The sequence below is a fragment of the Oncorhynchus mykiss genome, chromosome 2, assembly GCF_057628025.1.
Source record: "Oncorhynchus mykiss isolate SJ-2025 chromosome 2, ASM5762802v1, whole genome shotgun sequence".
Taxonomy (NCBI): domain Eukaryota; kingdom Metazoa; phylum Chordata; class Actinopteri; order Salmoniformes; family Salmonidae; genus Oncorhynchus; species Oncorhynchus mykiss.
In genome coordinates, this window is record NC_143023.1 from 17,157,501 (window position 1) to 17,180,000 (window position 22,500).

The window sequence follows — 22,500 nt, forward strand, 5'->3', positions numbered from 1 at the left end:
CAAATTCTTAAAGCTCTGTCAAATTGTTTGTTGATCATTGCTTGACAACCATTCTCAGGTCTTGCCATAGATTTTCAAGTAGATTTAAGTCTAAATGGTATCTAGGCCACTCAGGAACATTTACTGTCTTCTTGGTAAGCAACTCTAAGATTCTGTAGATTTGACCTTGTGTTTTAGGTTATTTAGGTTATTATCTCTCACTGTCTGTTGGAAAGCAGACTAAAATACATTTTCCTCTAGAATTTTGCCTGTGCTCCATTCTGTAGATTTTTTATCCTGAAAAATGCATAGATAATAACATAGTAGCAGCAGCGTGGGGGGTTGTGTGCAAATAGTCTGGGTAGTCATTTGATTTGCTGTTCAGGAGTCTTATGGCTTGAGGGTAAAAGCTGTTTAGAAGCCTCTTGGGCCTAGACTTGGCACTCCGGTACCACCTGCCATGCGGAAGCAGAGAGAACAGTCTATGACTAGGGTGGCTGGAGTCTTTGATAATTTCTAGGGTCTTCCTCTGACACCGCCTGGTATAGAGGTCCTGGATGGCTGGAAGCTTGGCCCCTTGTGATGTACTGGGCCGTACTCACTACCCTCTACAGTGCCTTGGTTGGAGGCCGAGCAGTTGCCATAACAGGCAGTGATGCAACCCATCAGGATGCTCTCGATGGCGCAGCTGTAAAACCTTTTGAGGATCTGAGGACCCATGCAAATCTTTTAAGTCTCCTGAGGGGTAATAGGTTTTGTTGTGCCCTCTTCACGACTGTCTTGATGTGCTTGGACCATGTTAGTTTGTTGGTGATGTGGACGCCAAGGAACTTGAAGCTCTCAACCTGCTCCACTACAGCCTCATCGATGAGAATGGGGGCGTGTTCGGTCCTCTTTTTCCTGTAGTCCACAATCATCTCCTTTGTCTTGATCACGTTGAAGGAGAGGTTGTTGTCCTGGCACCACAATGCCAGATCTGTGACCTCCTCCCGATAGGCTGTCTCATCGTTGTCGGTGATCAGGCCTACCACTGTTGTGTAATCAGCAAACTGAATGATGGTGTTGGAGTTGTGCCTGGCCGTGCAGTCATGAGTGAACAGGGAATACAGGAGGGGACTGAGCACGCAACCCTGAGGGGCCCCAGTGTTGAGTATCAGCGTGGCGGATGTGTTGTTACCTACCCTTACCACCTGGGGGCGGCCAGTCAGTAAGTCTAGGATACAGTTACAGAGGGAGGTGTCTAGTCCCAGGGTCCTTAGCTTAGTGATAAGCTTTGAGGGCACTATGGTGTTGAACAGCATTCTCACATAGGTGTTCCTTTTGTCCAGGTGGGAAAGGGCAGTGTGGAGTGCAATAGAGATAGCATCATCTGTGGATCTGTTGGTATGCAAATTGGAGTGGGTCTAGGGTTTCTGGGATAATGATGTGAGTCTGTGCGTGTGTGTAAGTGTGTTTGTGTGTGTACCGTATATGTGTGTGTGTGTTGTGGGTCTGGGTGTGTGTTCGTCAGGGTGATGATGCTCATTAGTCATTAGTTAGAGCAGGTCAAGTATAGAGGGGGAGTGTGAAAGAGAGGATGAGCAGGATGGACCCCCAACTTCTCTTCTGTTTTCCACAGAAAATGGTCATGTAATAAATCAAGAGGTCAATATGAAATGTTCCAAAAGAAAAGGCCTGCTGATTGACTGGCCATGCTTAATGTGTGTCGTACGAGTGTCACAAGATGTGTCATGTTTTGGTAACTCTCTTCCCTCCTCCTCCCCCTCAGGTTCAGTAGGCCAGTCCAAGTGGGCGGATTACTTCCCAGACTGTGGTGGTAAGGCCCAGTCTCCGGTTGACGTGGCAACGGTCCAGACCCAGTATGACCCCAGCCTGGGCCCTCTTACCCCCCTCGGTTATAGCCAGCACGGCAACAAACCCTTCAGCCTCTACAACAACGGACATACAGGTAACTACAGCACCATGCTGACTCCATCACTAACAACATACAGGTAACTACAGCAACCGTGCTGACTCCATCACTAACAACACCCATACAGGTAACTACAGCAACCATGTTGACTCCATCACTAACAACAGCCATACAGGTAACTACAGCAACCATACTGACTCCATCACTAACAACATACATACAGGTAACTACAGCAACCGTGCTGACTCCATCACTAACAACATACATACAGGTAACTACAGCAACCATGCTGACTCCATCACTAACAACATACATACAGGTAACTACAGCAACCATGCTGACTCCATCACTAACAACATACATACAGGTAACGACAGCAACCACGCTGACTCCATCACTAACAACATACATATAGGTAACTACAGCAACCATGCTGACTCCATCACTAACAACATACATACAGGTAACTACAGCAACCATGCTGACTCTATCACTAACAACATACAGATAACTACAATAACCACGCTGACTCCATCACTAACAACATACACACAGGTAACTACAGCAACCATGCTGACTCCATCACTAACAACATACATACAGGTAACTACAGCAACCATGCTGACTCTATCACTAACAACATACAGATAACTACAATAACCACGCTGACTCCATCACTAACAACATACACACAGGTAACTACAGCAACCATGATGACTCCATCACTAACAACATACATACAGGTAACTACAGCAACCATGCTGACTCCATCACTAACAACATACAGGTAACTACAGCAACCATGCTGACTCCATCACTAACAACATACATACAGGTAACTCCAGCAACCATACTGACTCCATCACTAACAACATACAGGTAACTACCGCAACCATACTGACTCCATCACTAACAACATACATACAGGTAACTACAGCAACCATGCTGACTCCATCACTAACAACATACATACAGGTAACTACAGCAACCATGCTGACTCCATCACTAACAACATACATACAGGTAACTACAGCAACCATGCTGACTCCATCACTAACAACATACATACAGGTAACTACAGCAACCATGCTGACTCCATCACTAACAACATACATACTGGTAACTACCGCAACCATACTGACTCCATCACTAACAACAGCCATACAGGTAACTACAGCAACCATGCTGACTCCATCACTAACAACATACAGGTAACTACCGCAACCATGCTGACTCCATCACTAACAACATACAGGTAACTACAGCAACCATGCTGACTCCATCACTAACAACATACATACAGGTAACTACAGCAACCATTCTGACACCATCACTAACAACATACATACAGGTAACTACAGCAACCATGCTGACTCCATCACTAACAACATACATACAGGTAACTACAGCAACCATGCTGACTCCATCACTAACAACATACAGGTAATTACAGCAACCATGCTGACTCCATCGCTAACAACATACATACAGGTAACTACAGCAACCATGCTGACTCCATCACTAACAACAGCCATACAGGTAACTACAGCAACCATAATGACACCATCACTAACAACATACAGGTAACTACAGCAACCATGCTGACTCCATCACTAACAACATACATACAGGTAACTACAGCAACCATGCTGACTCCATCACTAACAACATACATACAGGTAACTACAGCAACCACACTGACTCCATCACTAACAACATACATACAGGTAACTACAGCAACCATTCTGACACCATCACTAACAACATACATACAGGTAACTACAGTAACCATGCTGACTCCATCACTAACAACATACATACAGGTAACTACAGCAACCATGCTGACTCCATCACTAACAACATACATACAGGTAACTACAGCAACCATGCTGACTCCATCACTAACAACATACAGGTAACTACAGCAACCATGCTGACTCCATCACTAACAACATACATACAGGTAACTACAGCAACCATTCTGACTCCATCACTAACAACATACATACAGGTAATTACAGCAACCATGCTGACTCCATCACTAACAACATACATACAGGTAACTACAGCAACCATGCTGACTCCATCACTAACAACATACATACAGGTAACTACAGCAACCACGCTGACTCCATCACTAACAACATACAGGTAACTACAGCAACCATGCTGACTCCATCACTAGCAACAGCCATACAGGTAATTACAGCAACCATGCTGACTCCATCACCAACAACAGCCATACAGGTAACTACAGCAACCATGCTAACTCCATCACTAACAACATACATACAGGTAACTACAGCAACCATGCTGACTCCATCACTAACAACAGCCATACAGGTAACTACAGCAACCATGCTGACTCCATCACTAACAACATACAGGTAACTACAGCAACCATGCTGACTCCATCACTAACAACAGCCATACAGGTAACTACAGCAACCATGCTGACTCCATCACTAACAACATACATACAGGTAACTACAGCAACCATGCTGACTCTATCACTAACAACATACAGATAACTACAATAACCACGCTGACTCCATCACTAACAACATACACACAGGTAACTACAGCAACCATGATGACTCCATCACTAACAACATACATACAGGTAACTACAGCAACCATGCTGACTCCATCACTAACAACATACAGGTAACTACAGCAACCATGCTGACTCCATCACTAACAACATACATACAGGTAACTCCAGCAACCATACTGACTCCATCACTAACAACATACAGGTAACTACCGCAACCATACTGACTCCATCACTAACAACATACATACAGGTAACTACAGCAACCATGCTGACTCCATCACTAACAACATACATACAGGTAACTACAGCAACCATGCTGACTCCATCACTAACAACATACATACAGGTAACTACAGCAACCATGCTGACTCCATCACTAACAACATACATACAGGTAACTACAGCAACCATGCTGACTCCATCACTAACAACATACATACTGGTAACTACCGCAACCATACTGACTCCATCACTAACAACAGCCATACAGGTAACTACAGCAACCATGCTGACTCCATCACTAACAACATACAGGTAACTACCGCAACCATGCTGACTCCATCACTAACAACATACAGGTAACTACAGCAACCATGCTGACTCCATCACTAACAACATACATACAGGTAACTACAGCAACCATTCTGACACCATCACTAACAACATACATACAGGTAACTACAGCAACCATGCTGACTCCATCACTAACAACATACATACAGGTAACTACAGCAACCATGCTGACTCCATCACTAACAACATACAGGTAATTACAGCAACCATGCTGACTCCATCGCTAACAACATACATACAGGTAACTACAGCAACCATGCTGACTCCATCACTAACAACAGCCATACAGGTAACTACAGCAACCATAATGACACCATCACTAACAACATACAGGTAACTACAGCAACCATGCTGACTCCATCACTAACAACATACATACAGGTAACTACAGCAACCATGCTGACTCCATCACTAACAACATACATACAGGTAACTACAGCAACCACACTGACTCCATCACTAACAACATACATACAGGTAACTACAGCAACCATTCTGACACCATCACTAACAACATACATACAGGTAACTACAGTAACCATGCTGACTCCATCACTAACAACATACATACAGGTAACTACAGCAACCATGCTGACTCCATCACTAACAACATACATACAGGTAACTACAGCAACCATGCTGACTCCATCACTAACAACATACAGGTAACTACAGCAACCATGCTGACTCCATCACTAACAACATCCATACAGGTAACTACAGCAACCATTCTGACTCCATCACTAACAACATACATACAGGTAATTACAGCAACCATGCTGACTCCATCACTAACAACATACATACAGGTAACTACAGCAACCATGCTGACTCCATCACTAACAACATACATACAGGTAACTACAGCAACCACGCTGACTCCATCACTAACAACATACAGGTAACTACAGCAACCATGCTGACTCCATCACTAGCAACAGCCATACAGGTAATTACAGCAACCATGCTGACTCCATCACCAACAACAGCCATACAGGTAACTACAGCAACCATGCTAACTCCATCACTAACAACATACATACAGGTAACTACAGCAACCATGCTGACTCCATCACTAACAACAGCCATACAGGTAACTACAGCAACCATGCTGACTCCATCACTAACAACATACAGGTAACTACAGCAACCATGCTGACTCCATCACTAACAACAGCCATACAGGTAACTACAGCAACCATGCTGACTCCATCACTAACAACATACATACAGGTAACTACAGCAACTATGCTGACTCCATCACTAACCTCGTGCATACAGGTAACTACAGCAACCATGCTGACTCCATCACTAACAACATACATACAGGTAACTACAGCAACCATGCTGACTCCATCACTAACAACATACAGGTAACTACAGCAACCACTCTGACTCCATCCCTAACAACATACATACAGGTAACTACAGCAACCATGCTGACTCCATCACTAACCTCATGCATACAGGTAACTACAGCAACCATGCTGACTCCATCACTAACAACATACATGCTGGTAACTACAGCAACCATGCTGACTCCATCACTAACAACATACATACAGGTAACTACAGCAACCATGCTGACTCCATCACTAACAACATACAGGTAACTACAGCAACCATGCTGACTCCATCACTAACAACATCCATACAGGTAACTACAGCAACCATGCTGACACCATAACTAACAACATACAGGTAACTACAGCAACCATGCTGACTCCATCACTAACAACATACATACAGGTAACTACAGCAACCATTCTGACACCATCACTAACAACATACATACAGGTAACTACAGTAACCATGCTGACTCCATCACTAACAACATACATACAGGTAACTACAGCAACCATGCTGACTCCATCACTAACAACATACATACAGGTAACTACAGCAACCATTCTGACTCCATCACTAACAACATACAGGTAACCACAGCAACCACTCTGACTCCATCCCTAACAACATACACACAGGTAACTACAGCAACCATGCTGACTCCATCACTAACCTCATGCATACAGGTAACTACAGCAACCATGCTGACTCCATCACTAACAACATACATACTGGTAACTACAGCAACCATGCTGACTCCATCACTAACAACATACATACAGGTAACTACAACAACCATGCTGACTCCATCACTAACAACATACATACAGGTAACTACAGCAACCATGCTGACTCCATCACTAACAACATACATACAGGTAACTACAGCAACCATGCTGACTCCATCACTAACAACATACATACAGGTAACTACAGCAACCATGCTGACTCCATCACTAACAACATACATACAGGTAATTACAGCAACCATGCTGACACCATCACTAACAACATACAGGTAACTACAGCAACCATGCTGACTCCATCACTAACAACATACATACAGGTAACTACAGCAACCATGCTGACTCCATCACTAACAACATACATACAGGTAACTACAGCAACCATGCTGACTCCATCACTAACAACATACAGGTAACTACAGCAACCATGCTGACTCCATCACTAACAACATCCATACAGGTAACTACAGCAACCATGCTGACACCATCACTAACAACATACAGGTAACTACAGCAACCATGCTGACTCCATCACTAACAACATACATACAGGTAACTACAGCAACCATGCTGACTCCATCACTAACCTCATGCATACAGGTAACTACAGCAACCATTCTGACACCATCACTAACAACATACATACAGGTAACTACAGCAACCATGCTGACTCCATCACTAACAACATACATACAGGTAACTACAGCAACCATGCTGACTCCATCACTAACAACATACAGGTAATTACAGCAACCATGCTGACTCCATCGCTAACAACATACATACAGGTAACTACAGCAACCATGCTGACTCCATCACTAACAACAGCCATACAGGTAACTACAGCAACCATAATGACACCATCACTAACAACATACAGGTAACTACAGCAACCATGCTGACTCCATCACTAACAACATACATACAGGTAACTACAGCAACCATGCTGACTCCATCACTAACAACATACATACAGGTAACAACAGCAACCACACTGACTCCATCACTAACAACATACATACAGGTAACTACAGCAACCATTCTGACACCATCACTAACAACATACATACAGGTAACTACAGTAACCATGCTGACTCCATCACTAACAACATACATACAGGTAACTACAGCAACCATGCTGACTCCATCACTAACAACATACATACAGGTAACTACAGCAACCATGCTGACTCCATCACTAACAACATACAGGTAACTACAGCAACCATGCTGACTCCATCACTAACAACATACATACAGGTAACTACAGCAACCATTCTGACTCCATCACTAACAACATACATACAGGTAATTACAGCAACCATGCTGACTCCATCACTAACAACATACATACAGGTAACTACAGCAACCATGCTGACTACATCACTAACAACATACATACAGGTAATTACAGCAACCATGCTGACTCCATCACTAACAACATACATACAGGTAACTACAGCAACCACGCTGACTCCATCACTAACAACATACAGGTAACTACAGCAACCATGCTGACTCCATCACTAGCAACAGCCATACAGGTAATTACAGCAACCATGCTGACTCCATCACTAACAACAGCCATACAGGTAACTACAGCAACCATGCTAACTCCATCACTAACAACATACATACAGGTAACTACAGCAACCATGCTGACTCCATCACTAACAACAGCCATACAGGTAACTACAGCAACCATGCTGACTCCATCACTAACAACATACAGGTAACTACAGCAACCATGCTGACTCCATCACTAACAAGAGCCATACAGGTAACTACAGCAACCATGCTGACTCCATCACTAACAACATACATACAGGTAACTACAGCAACCATGCTGACTCCATCACTAACCTCGTGCATACAGGTAACTACAGCAACCATGCTGACTCCATCACTAACAACATACATACAGGTAACTACAGCAACCATGCTGACTCCATCACTAACAACATACAGGTAACTACAGCAACCACTCTGACTCCATCCCTAACAACATACATACAGGTAACTACAGCAACCATGCTGACTCCATCACTAACCTCATGCATACAGGTAACTACAGCAACCATGCTGACTCCATCACTAACAACATACATGCTGGTAACTACAGCAACCATGCTGACTCCATCACTAACAACATACATACAGGTAACTACAGCAACCATGCTGACTCCATCACTAACAACATACAGGTAACTACAGCAACCATGCTGACTCCATCACTAACAACATCCATACAGGTAACTACAGCAACCATGCTGACACCATAACTAACAACATACAGGTAACTACAGCAACCATGCTGACTCCATCACTAACAACATACATACAGGTAACTACAGCAACCATTCTGACACCATCACTAACAACATACATACAGGTAACTACAGTAACCATGCTGACTCCATCACTAACAACATACATACAGGTAACTACAGCAACCATGCTGACTCCATCACTAACAACATACATACAGGTAACTACAGCAACCATTCTGACTCCATCACTAACAACATACAGGTAACCACAGCAACCATTCTGACTCCATCCCTAACAACATACACACAGGTAACTACAGCAACCATGCTGACTCCATCACTAACCTCATGCATACAGGTAACTACAGCAACCATGCTGACTCCATCACTAACAACATACATACAGGTAACTACAGCTACCACGCTGACTCCATCACTAACAACATACAGGTAACTACAGCAACCATGCTGACTCCATCACTAGCAACAGCCATACAGGTAATTACAGCAACCATGCTGACTCCATCACTAACAACAGCCATACAGGTAACTACAGCAACCATGCTAACTCCATCACTAACAACATACATACAGGTAACTACAGCAACCATGCTGACTCCATCACTAACAACAGCCATACAGGTAACTACAGCAACCATGCTGACTCCATCACTAACAACATACAGGTAACTACAGCAACCATGCTGACTCCATCACTAACAACAGCCATACAGGTAACTACAGCAACCATGCTGACTCCATCACTAACAACATACATACAGGTAACTACAGCAACCATGCTGACTCCATCACTAACCTCGTGCATACAGGTAACTACAGCAACCATGCTGACTCCATCACTAACAACATACATACAGGTAACTACAGCAACCATGCTGACTCCATCACTAACAACATACAGGTAACTACAGCAACCACTCTGACTCCATCCCTAACAACATACATACAGGTAACTACAGCAACCATGCTGACTCCATCACTAACCTCATGCATACAGGTAACTACAGCAACCATGCTGACTCCATCACTAACAACATACATGCTGGTAACTACAGCAACCATGCTGACTCCATCACTAACAACATACATACAGGTAACTACAGCAACCATGCTGACTCCATCACTAACAACATACAGGTAACTACAGCAACCATGCTGACTCCATCACTAACAACATCCATACAGGTAACTACAGCAACCATGCTGACACCATAACTAACAACATACAGGTAACTACAGCAACCATGCTGACTCCATCACTAACAACATACATACAGGTAACTACAGCAACCATTCTGACACCATCACTAACAACATACATACAGGTAACTACAGTAACCATGCTGACTCCATCACTAACAACATACATACAGGTAACTACAGCAACCATGCTGACTCCATCACTAACAACATACATACAGGTAACTACAGCAACCATTCTGACTCCATCACTAACAACATACAGGTAACCACAGCAACCATTCTGACTCCATCCCTAACAACATACACACAGGTAACTACAGCAACCATGCTGACTCCATCACTAACCTCATGCATACAGGTAACTACAGCAACCATGCTGACTCCATCACTAACAACATACATACTGGTAACTACAGCAACCATGCTGACTCCATCACTAACAACATACATACAGGTAACTACAGCAACCATGCTGACTCCATCACTAACAACATACATACAGGTAATTACAGCAACCATGCTGACACCATCACTAACAACATACAGGTAACTACAGCAACCATGCTGACTCCATCACTAACAACATACATACAGGTAACTACAGCAACCATGCTGACTCCATCACTAACAACATACATACAGGTAACTACAGCAACCATGCTGACTCCATCACTAACAACATACAGGTCACTACAGCAACCATGCTGACTCCATCACTAACAACATCCATACAGGTAACTACAGCAACCATGCTGACACCATCACTAACAACATACAGGTAACTACAGCAACCATGCTGACTCCATCACTAACCTCATGCATACAGGTAACTACAGCAACCATGCTGACTCCATCACTAACAACATACATGCTGGTAACTACAGCAACCATGCTGACTCCATCACTAACAACATACATACAGGTAACTACAGCAACCATGCTGACTCCATCACTAACAACATACAGGTAACTACAGCAACCATGCTGACTCCATCACTAACAACATCCATACAGGTAACTACAGCAACCATGCTGACACCATAACTAACAACATACAGGTAACTACAGCAACCATGCTGACTCCATCACTAACAACATACATACAGGTAACTACAGCAACCATTCTGACACCATCACTAACAACATACATACAGGTAACTACAGTAACCATGCTGACTCCATCACTAACAACATACATACAGGTAACTACAGCAACCATGCTGACTCCATCACTAACAACATACATACAGGTAACTACAGCAACCATTCTGACTCCATCACTAACAACATACAGGTAACCACAGCAACCACTCTGACTCCATCCCTAACAACATACACACAGGTAACTACAGCAACCATGCTGACTCCATCACTAACCTCATGCATACAGGTAACTACAGCAACCATGCTGACTCCATCACTAACAACATACATACTGGTAACTACAGCAACCATGCTGACTCCATCACTAACAACATACATACAGGTAACTACAGCAACCATGCTGACTCCATCACTAACAACATACATACAGGTAACTACAGCAACCATGCTGACTCCATCACTAACAACATACATACAGGTAACTACAGCAACCATGCTGACTCCATCACTAACAACATACATACAGGTAACTACAGCAACCATGCTGACTCCATCACTAACAACATACATACAGGTAATTACAGCAACCATGCTGACACCATCACTAACAACATACAGGTAACTACAGCAACCATGCTGACTCCATCACTAACAACATACATACAGGTAACTACAGCAACCATGCTGACTCCATCACTAACAACATACATACAGGTAACTACAGCAACCATGCTGACTCCATCACTAACAACATACAGGTAACTACAGCAACCATGCTGACTCCATCACTAACAACATCCATACAGGTAACTACAGCAACCATGCTGACACCATCACTAACAACATACAGGTAACTACAGCAACCATGCTGACTCCATCACTAACAACATACATACAGGTAACTACAGCAACCATGCTGACTCCATCACTAACCTCATGCATACAGGTAACTACAGCAACCATTCTGACACCATCACTAACAACATACATACAGGTAACTACAGCAACCATGCTGACTCCATCACTAACAACATACATACAGGTAACTACAGCAACCATGCTGACTCCATCACTAACAACATACAGGTAATTACAGCAACCATGCTGACTCCATCGCTAACAACATACATACAGGTAACTACAGCAACCATGCTGACTCCATCACTAACAACAGCCATACAGGTAACTACAGCAACCATAATGACACCATCACTAACAACATACAGGTAACTACAGCAACCATGCTGACTCCATCACTAACAACATACATACAGGTAACTACAGCAACCATGCTGACTCCATCACTAACAACATACATACAGGTAACAACAGCAACCACACTGACTCCATCACTAACAACATACATACAGGTAACTACAGCAACCATTCTGACACCATCACTAACAACATACATACAGGTAACTACAGTAACCATGCTGACTCCATCACTAACAACATACATACAGGTAACTACAGCAACCATGCTGACTCCATCACTAACAACATACATACAGGTAACTACAGCAACCATGCTGACTCCATCACTAACAACATACAGGTAACTACAGCAACCATGCTGACTCCATCACTAACAACATACATACAGGTAACTACAGCAACCATTCTGACTCCATCACTAACAACATACATACAGGTAATTACAGCAACCATGCTGACTCCATCACTAACAACATACATACAGGTAACTACAGCAACCATGCTGACTACATCACTAACAACATACATACAGGTAATTACAGCAACCATGCTGACTCCATCACTAACAACATACATACAGGTAACTACAGCAACCACGCTGACTCCATCACTAACAACATACAGGTAACTACAGCAACCATGCTGACTCCATCACTAGCAACAGCCATACAGGTAATTACAGCAACCATGCTGACTCCATCACTAACAACAGCCATACAGGTAACTACAGCAACCATGCTAACTCCATCACTAACAACATACATACAGGTAACTACAGCAACCATGCTGACTCCATCACTAACAACAGCCATACAGGTAACTACAGCAACCATGCTGACTCCATCACTAACAACATACAGGTAACTACAGCAACCATGCTGACTCCATCACTAACAACAGCCATACAGGTAACTACAGCAACCATGCTGACTCCATCACTAACAACATACATACAGGTAACTACAGCAACCATGCTGACTCCATCACTAACCTCGTGCATACAGGTAACTACAGCAACCATGCTGACTCCATCACTAACAACATACATACAGGTAACTACAGCAACCATGCTGACTCCATCACTAACAACATACAGGTAACTACAGCAACCACTCTGACTCCATCCCTAACAACATACATACAGGTAACTACAGCAACCATGCTGACTCCATCACTAACCTCATGCATACAGGTAACTACAGCAACCATGCTGACTCCATCACTAACAACATACATGCTGGTAACTACAGCAACCATGCTGACTCCATCACTAACAACATACATACAGGTAACTACAGCAACCATGCTGACTCCATCACTAACAACATACAGGTAACTACAGCAACCATGCTGACTCCATCACTAACAACATCCATACAGGTAACTACAGCAACCATGCTGACACCATAACTAACAACATACAGGTAACTACAGCAACCATGCTGACTCCATCACTAACAACATACATACAGGTAACTACAGCAACCATTCTGACACCATCACTAACAACATACATACAGGTAACTACAGTAACCATGCTGACTCCATCACTAACAACATACATACAGGTAACTACAGCAACCATGCTGACTCCATCACTAACAACATACATACAGGTAACTACAGCAACCATTCTGACTCCATCACTAACAACATACAGGTAACCACAGCAACCATTCTGACTCCATCCCTAACAACATACACACAGGTAACTACAGCAACCATGCTGACTCCATCACTAACCTCATGCATACAGGTAACTACAGCAACCATGCTGACTCCATCACTAACAACATACATACAGGTAACTACAGCAACCACGCTGACTCCATCACTAACAACATACAGGTAACTACAGCAACCATGCTGACTCCATCACTAGCAACAGCCATACAGGTAATTACAGCAACCATGCTGACTCCATCACTAACAACAGCCATACAGGTAACTACAGCAACCATGCTAACTCCATCACTAACAACATACATACAGGTAACTACAGCAACCATGCTGACTCCATCACTAACAACAGCCATACAGGTAACTACAGCAACCATGCTGACTCCATCACTAACAACATACAGGTAACTACAGCAACCATGCTGACTCCATCACTAACAACAGCCATACAGGTAACTACAGCAACCATGCTGACTCCATCACTAACAACATACATACAGGTAACTACAGCAACCATGCTGACTCCATCACTAACCTCGTGCATACAGGTAACTACAGCAACCATGCTGACTCCATCACTAACAACATACATACAGGTAACTACAGCAACCATGCTGACTCCATCACTAACAACATACAGGTAACTACAGCAACCACTCTGACTCCATCCCTAACAACATACATACAGGTAACTACAGCAACCATGCTGACTCCATCACTAACCTCATGCATACAGGTAACTACAGCAACCATGCTGACTCCATCACTAACAACATACATGCTGGTAACTACAGCAACCATGCTGACTCCATCACTAACAACATACATACAGGTAACTACAGCAACCATGCTGACTCCATCACTAACAACATACAGGTAACTACAGCAACCATGCTGACTCCATCACTAACAACATCCATACAGGTAACTACAGCAACCATGCTGACACCATAACTAACAACATACAGGTAACTACAGCAACCATGCTGACTCCATCACTAACAACATACATACAGGTAACTACAGCAACCATTCTGACACCATCACTAACAACATACATACAGGTAACTACAGTAACCATGCTGACTCCATCACTAACAACATACATACAGGTAACTACAGCAACCATGCTGACTCCATCACTAACAACATACATACAGGTAACTACAGCAACCATTCTGACTCCATCACTAACAACATACAGGTAACCACAGCAACCATTCTGACTCCATCCCTAACAACATACACACAGGTAACTACAGCAACCATGCTGACTCCATCACTAACCTCATGCATACAGGTAACTACAGCAACCATGCTGACTCCATCACTAACAACATACATACTGGTAACTACAGCAACCATGCTGACTCCATCACTAACAACATACATACAGGTAACTACAGCAACCATGCTGACTCCATCACTAACAACATACATACAGGTAATTACAGCAACCATGCTGACACCATCACTAACAACATACAGGTAACTACAGCAACCATGCTGACTCCATCACTAACAACATACATACAGGTAACTACAGCAACCATGCTGACTCCATCACTAACAACATACATACAGGTAACTACAGCAACCATGCTGACTCCATCACTAACAACATACAGGTCACTACAGCAACCATGCTGACTCCATCACTAACAACATCCATACAGGTAACTACAGCAACCATGCTGACACCATCACTAACAACATACAGGTAACTACAGCAACCATGCTGACTCCATCACTAACAACATACATACAGGTAACTACAGCAACCATTCTGACACCATCACTAACAACATACATACAGGTAACTACAGCAACCATGCTGACTCCATCACTAACAACATACATACAGGTAACTACAGCAACCATTCTGACACCATCACTAACAACATACATACAGGTAATTACAGCAACCATGCTGACTCCATCACTAACAACATACAGGTAACTACAGCAACCATGCTGACTCCATCACTAACAACATACATACAGGTAACTACAGCAACCATGCTGACTCCATCACTAACAACATCCAGGTAACTACAACAACCATGCTGACTCCATCACTAACCTCATTTATACAGGTAACTACAGGAACCATGCTGACTCCATCACTAACAACATACATACAGGTAACTACAGCAACCATGATGGCTTCATCTCTAACAACATACATACCGGTAACTACAGCAACCATGCTGACTCCATCACTAACAACATACAGGTAACTACAGCAACCATGCTGACTCCATCACTAACAACATACATGCATGTAACTACAGCAACCATGCTGACTCCATCACTAACAACATACATACAGGTAACTACAGCAACCATGCTGACTCCATCACTAACAACATACAGGTAACTACAGCAACCATGCTGACTCCATCACTAACAACATACATGCATGTAACTACAGCAACCATGCTGACTCCATCACTAACAACATACATACAGGTAACTACAGCAACCATGCTGACTCCATCACTAACAACATACATACAGGTAACTACAGCAACCATGCTGACTCCATCACTAACAACATACACACAGGTAACTACAGCAACCATGCTGACTCCATCACTAACAACATACATACAGGTAACTACAGCAACCATGCTGACTCCATCACTAACAACATACATACTGGTAACTACAGCAACCATGCTGACTCTATCACTAACAACATACAGGTAACTACAGCAACCATGCTGACTCCATCACTAACAACATACATACAGGTAACTACAGCAACCATGCTGACTCCATCACTAACAACATACAGGTAACTACAGCAACCATAATGACTCCATCACTAACAACATACATACAGGTAACTACAGCAACCATGCTGACTCCATCACTAACAACATACTTACAGGTAACTACAGCAACCATGCTGACTCCATCACTAACAACATACATACAGGTAACTACAGCAACCATGCTGACTCCATCACTAACAACATACATACTGGTAACTACAGCAACCATGCTGACTCCATCACTAACAACATACAGGTAACTACAGCAACCATGCTGACTCCATCACTAACAACACACAGGTAACTACAGCAACCATGTTGACTCCATCACTAACAACATACAGGTAACTACAGCAACCATGCTTACTCCATCACTAACAACATACATACAGGTAACTACAGCAACCATGCTGACACCATCACTAACAACATACAGGTAACTACAGCAACCATGCTTACTCCATCACTAACAACATACATACAGGTAACTACAGCAACCATTCTGACACCATCACTAACAACATACATACAGGTAACTACAGCAACCATGCTGACTCCATCACTAACAACATACATACAGGTAACTACAGCAACCATGCTGACTCCATCACTAAGAACATACATACAGGTAACTACAGCAACCATTCTGACTCCATCACTAACAACATACAGGTAACTACAGCAACCATGCTGACTCCATCACTAACAACATACATACAGGTAACTAAAGCAACCATGCTGACTCCATCACTAAGAACATACATACAGGTAACTACAGCAACCATGCTGACTCCATCACTAACAACATACAGGTAACTACAGCAACCATGCTGACTCCATCACTAACAACATACAGGTAACTACAGCAACCATGCTGACTCCATCACTAAGAACATACATACAGGTAACTACAGCAACCATTCTGACTCCATCACTAACAACATACAGGTAACTACAGCAACCATTCTGACACCATCACTAACAACATACATACAGGTAACTACAGCAACCATGCTGACTCTATCACTAACAACATACAGGTAACTACAGCAACCATGCTGACTCCATCACTAACAACATACATACAGGTAACTACAGCAACCATGCTGACTCCATCACTAACAACATACAGGTAACTACAGCAACCATGCTGACTCCATCACTAACAACATACATACAGGTAACTACAGCAACCATTCTGACACCATCACTAACAACATACATACAGGTAACTACAGCAACCATGCTGACTCTATCACTAACAACATACAGGTAACTACAGCAACCATGCTGACTCCATCACTAACAACATACATACAGGTAACTACAGCAACCATGCTGACTCCATCACTAACAACATACTTACAGGTAACTACAGCAACCATGCTGACTCCATCACTAACAACATACATACAGGTAACTACAGCAACCATGCTGACTCCATCACTAACAACATCCAGGTAACTACAGCAACCATGCTGACTCCATCACTAACAACATACAGGTAACTACAGCAACCATGCTGACTCCATCACTAACAACATACATGCATGTAACTACAGCAACCATGCTGACTCCATCACTAACAACATACATACAGGTAACTACAGCAACCATGCTGACTCCATCACTAACAACATACATACAGGTAACTACAGCAACCATGCTGACTCCATCACTAACAACATACAGGTAACTACAGCAACCATGCTGACTCCATCACTAACAACATACATGCATGTAACTACAGCAACCATGCTGACTCCATCACTAACAACATACATGCAGGTAACTACAGCAACCATGCTGACTCCATCACTAACAACATACATACAGGTAACTACAGCAACCATTCTGACTCCATCACTAACAACATACATACAGGTAACTACAGCAACCATGCTGACTCCATCACTAACAACATACAGGTAACTACAGCAACCATGCTGACTCCATCACTAACAACATACATGCAGGTAACTACAGCAACCATGCTGACTCCATCACTAACAACATACATACAGGTAACTACAGCAACCATGCTGACTCCATCACTAACAACATACATATAGGTAACTACAGCAACCATGCTGACTCCATCACTAACAACATACAGGTAACTACAGCAACCATGCTGACTCCATCACTAACAACATACAGGTAACTACAGCAACCATGCTGACTCCATCACTAACAACATACATACAGGTAACTACAGCAACCATTCTGACTCCATCACTAACAACATACATACAGGTAATTACAGCAACCATGCTGACTCCATCACTAACAACATACATACAGGTAACTACAGCAACCATGCTGACTCCATCACTAACAACATACATACAGGTAACTACAGCAACCATGCTGACTCCATCACTAACAACATACAGGTAACTACAGCAACCATTCTGACACCATCACTAACAACAGCCATACAGGTAACTACAGCAACCATGATGACTCCATCACTAACAACTAACATACAGGTAACTACAGCAACCATGTTGACTCCATCACTAACAACATACAGGTAATTACAGCAACCATGCTGACTCCATCACTAACAACATACATACAGGTAACTACAGCAACCATGCTGACTCCATCACTAACAACAGCCATACAGGTAACTACAGCAACCATGCTGACTCCATCACTAACAACATACATACAGGTAACTACAGCAACCATGCTTTCTCTCCATCACAGTGGTGGTTCCTCTCCCAGGCTGGATGGGTTTAGGGGGGCTGCCCTGGCAGTTCACGGCCGTCCAGATGCACCTACACTGGGGCAATGGAGCCCCGGAGGCCGGGGGCAGCGAACACACCATCAACGGTCAGAGCTCCGCTGCAGAAGTGAGGGACTGTGTGTGTGTTTGCAGGGGAGTGGGGTGTGTTGGTGGGGGAGAGTTTGGAAGCCTGCATGTGTAAGGACATGCGTATGTGCCATGCTGTATATCCAGGTAGATTGCAGTATTAAGCACTTCAGTTGAGAAACCATACTAGAATCCCATTAAATATTATACAGAAACACTAAACAGCAATCTGGACTCAGCTCTTATGGTTAACACTAGTCATAGTAGGAGAAAACAAACTTGGAAAGAAAGGTTATTGGAGAACAAGTGTTTGAATGATGTTAATTAATTGGGGAGTGGAATTAAATCTGATTGAAATTGTTGTAAAGAATTCAGGATTAGAAAGCTTGCCAAATAAAAGCCTTTCAAACACCTACAGTATACATAGGAAGGGGAACCAACTTTCTCAGGTTGGCAGTGTATTTACTGTACCCCAAACACACACACACACACACACACACACACACACACACACACACACACACACACTCACACACACACACACACACACACACACACACACACACACACACACACACACACACACACACACACACACACACACACACTCACACACACACACACACACACACACACACACACACACACACACACTCACACACACACACACACACACACACACACACACACACACACACACACACACACACACACACACACACACACACACACACACACTCACACACACACTCACACACACACACACACACACACACACACACTTTTGGAATTTGAAACACTGTCCAATTCTTTGTGGGAAGGGAATGTAGAACATGCAGTGGATCTGCAAAAAATGGGTGGAGAGGTAATGGAGTGAGGGATGGTGAGAGAGAGAGACAGAGAGAGAGAGAGAGAGAGTTTGGACTATTAAGTCAGATCCTGTCCATCTGCTACTGCACAGGTATGCCAACAGAGAGAGAATGAGAGGGTGGGACACAGAGAGAGAGAGAGAGAGAGAGAGAGAGAGAGAAAGAAAGAGAGAGGGAGGGACAGTGAGAGAGAGAGGAAAGAGAGAGGGAGGGACATTGAGAGAGAGAGAAAGTGAGAGTTTGTGAGAGTGAGAGTTTGAAAACATGAAGGAGAGGCTCTGTGCTCTGGTTACACACTATTACATAAAGACAAACAATTAGTCTTTATCTCTCCACCCTCCCCTACTCCCTCTCAAAGAGTGTCAATGAGCCAGCATATCCCCCCTCCCTCTCTCTATCACTCTCTCATTCCCTCTCCCTCACTCTCTTTCTCCCATCTGACCCTTATGTAAACGAATATAGCAGCACTTTTCATTCAAACTCAAGAGGGATTTTCTGAAAATTAGACACTGCCATGCACACACACACACACACACACACACACACACACACACACACGCTAACCATGTTCCCTCTCTGTGTAGCTGCATGTGGTGCACTACAACTCAGAGCTGTACCCTAACATGTCAGTGGCTATGACCCAGCAGGATGGACTGGCAGTCCTGGGAGTCCTCATAGAGGTAGGACTGTTACATCATAACTAACTGACAATCACATCAACCACTGGAGACATTACATACTTCAAAAGAGTTGTATTTGTATTTTTACAATAGGTTACAAATTCCCTTTATTTACGTTTTATTTCTTCAGTTGTAAAATCTACCCATCACCAGATTAGTAAGAAAGGCTTTGTGATTGTATAGTAAAGACTGCACACTTGACCTAAAGGAAAGATGTGTGATCTGTCAGACAGGTGAGGAGGCTAACCAGGCCTTTTGGAACATTCTCAACTACCTGGGTCGCATCAGACATGCAGGTGAGACAGCTGTTAATTATTATTTACTTTTATTTAACTAGGCAAGTCAGTTGAGAACAAATTCTTATTTTCAATGACGGCCTAGGAACAGTGGGTTAACTGCCTTGTTCAGAGGCAGAATGACAGATATTTACCTTGTCAGCTCGGGGATTGGATCTTGCAACCGTTTGGTTACTAGTCCAACACTCTAACCACTAGGCTACCTGCTGCCCCAGGTAGCTTAATCAAAGTACACCTTAACCAATCAGCATTATTACTACAGCTACCTTCTAGCAATGTTACCACGACTACAGTAGTTTATGGGCATTCTCTGATTTCTTATGCAAGTGCCAAACAGCACCACTACGTGCCCCCAGGAGTCAAACCCTGTACATCTCCTTTAACTTTCATCTGTCCATCCACCCCTCCATTCCTCCCTCCGTGGTCAGGTCAGAGTGTGTCCAT

At 43.2% G+C, this 22,500-nt stretch overlaps 1 protein-coding gene across 5 annotated transcripts in view; it reads left to right on the forward strand.

Moving 5' to 3' along the window:
• Positions 1 to 22,500, forward strand: part of LOC110536418 (carbonic anhydrase 14-like) — a 36,836-nt gene that overhangs the window by 6,751 nt on the left and 7,585 nt on the right. For 4 of the 5 annotated variants that reach the window (XM_036940041.2, XM_036940059.2, XM_090216508.1 and 1 more), the window contains 5 exons: positions 1,748 to 1,927; positions 20,106 to 20,251; positions 21,665 to 21,760; positions 21,990 to 22,056; positions 22,485 to 22,500. The exon at positions 22,485 to 22,500 is cut by the window's right edge and continues 142 nt beyond it. In XM_036940041.2, coding sequence (XP_036795936.2) covers positions 1,748 to 1,927; positions 20,106 to 20,251; positions 21,665 to 21,760; positions 21,990 to 22,056; positions 22,485 to 22,500 — 505 coding nt within the window. Of the gene's footprint in view, positions 1 to 1,747; positions 1,928 to 20,105; positions 20,252 to 21,664; positions 21,761 to 21,989; positions 22,057 to 22,484 lie in introns of those variants that run through there. The other variant, XM_090216513.1, reaches the window with a different exon arrangement.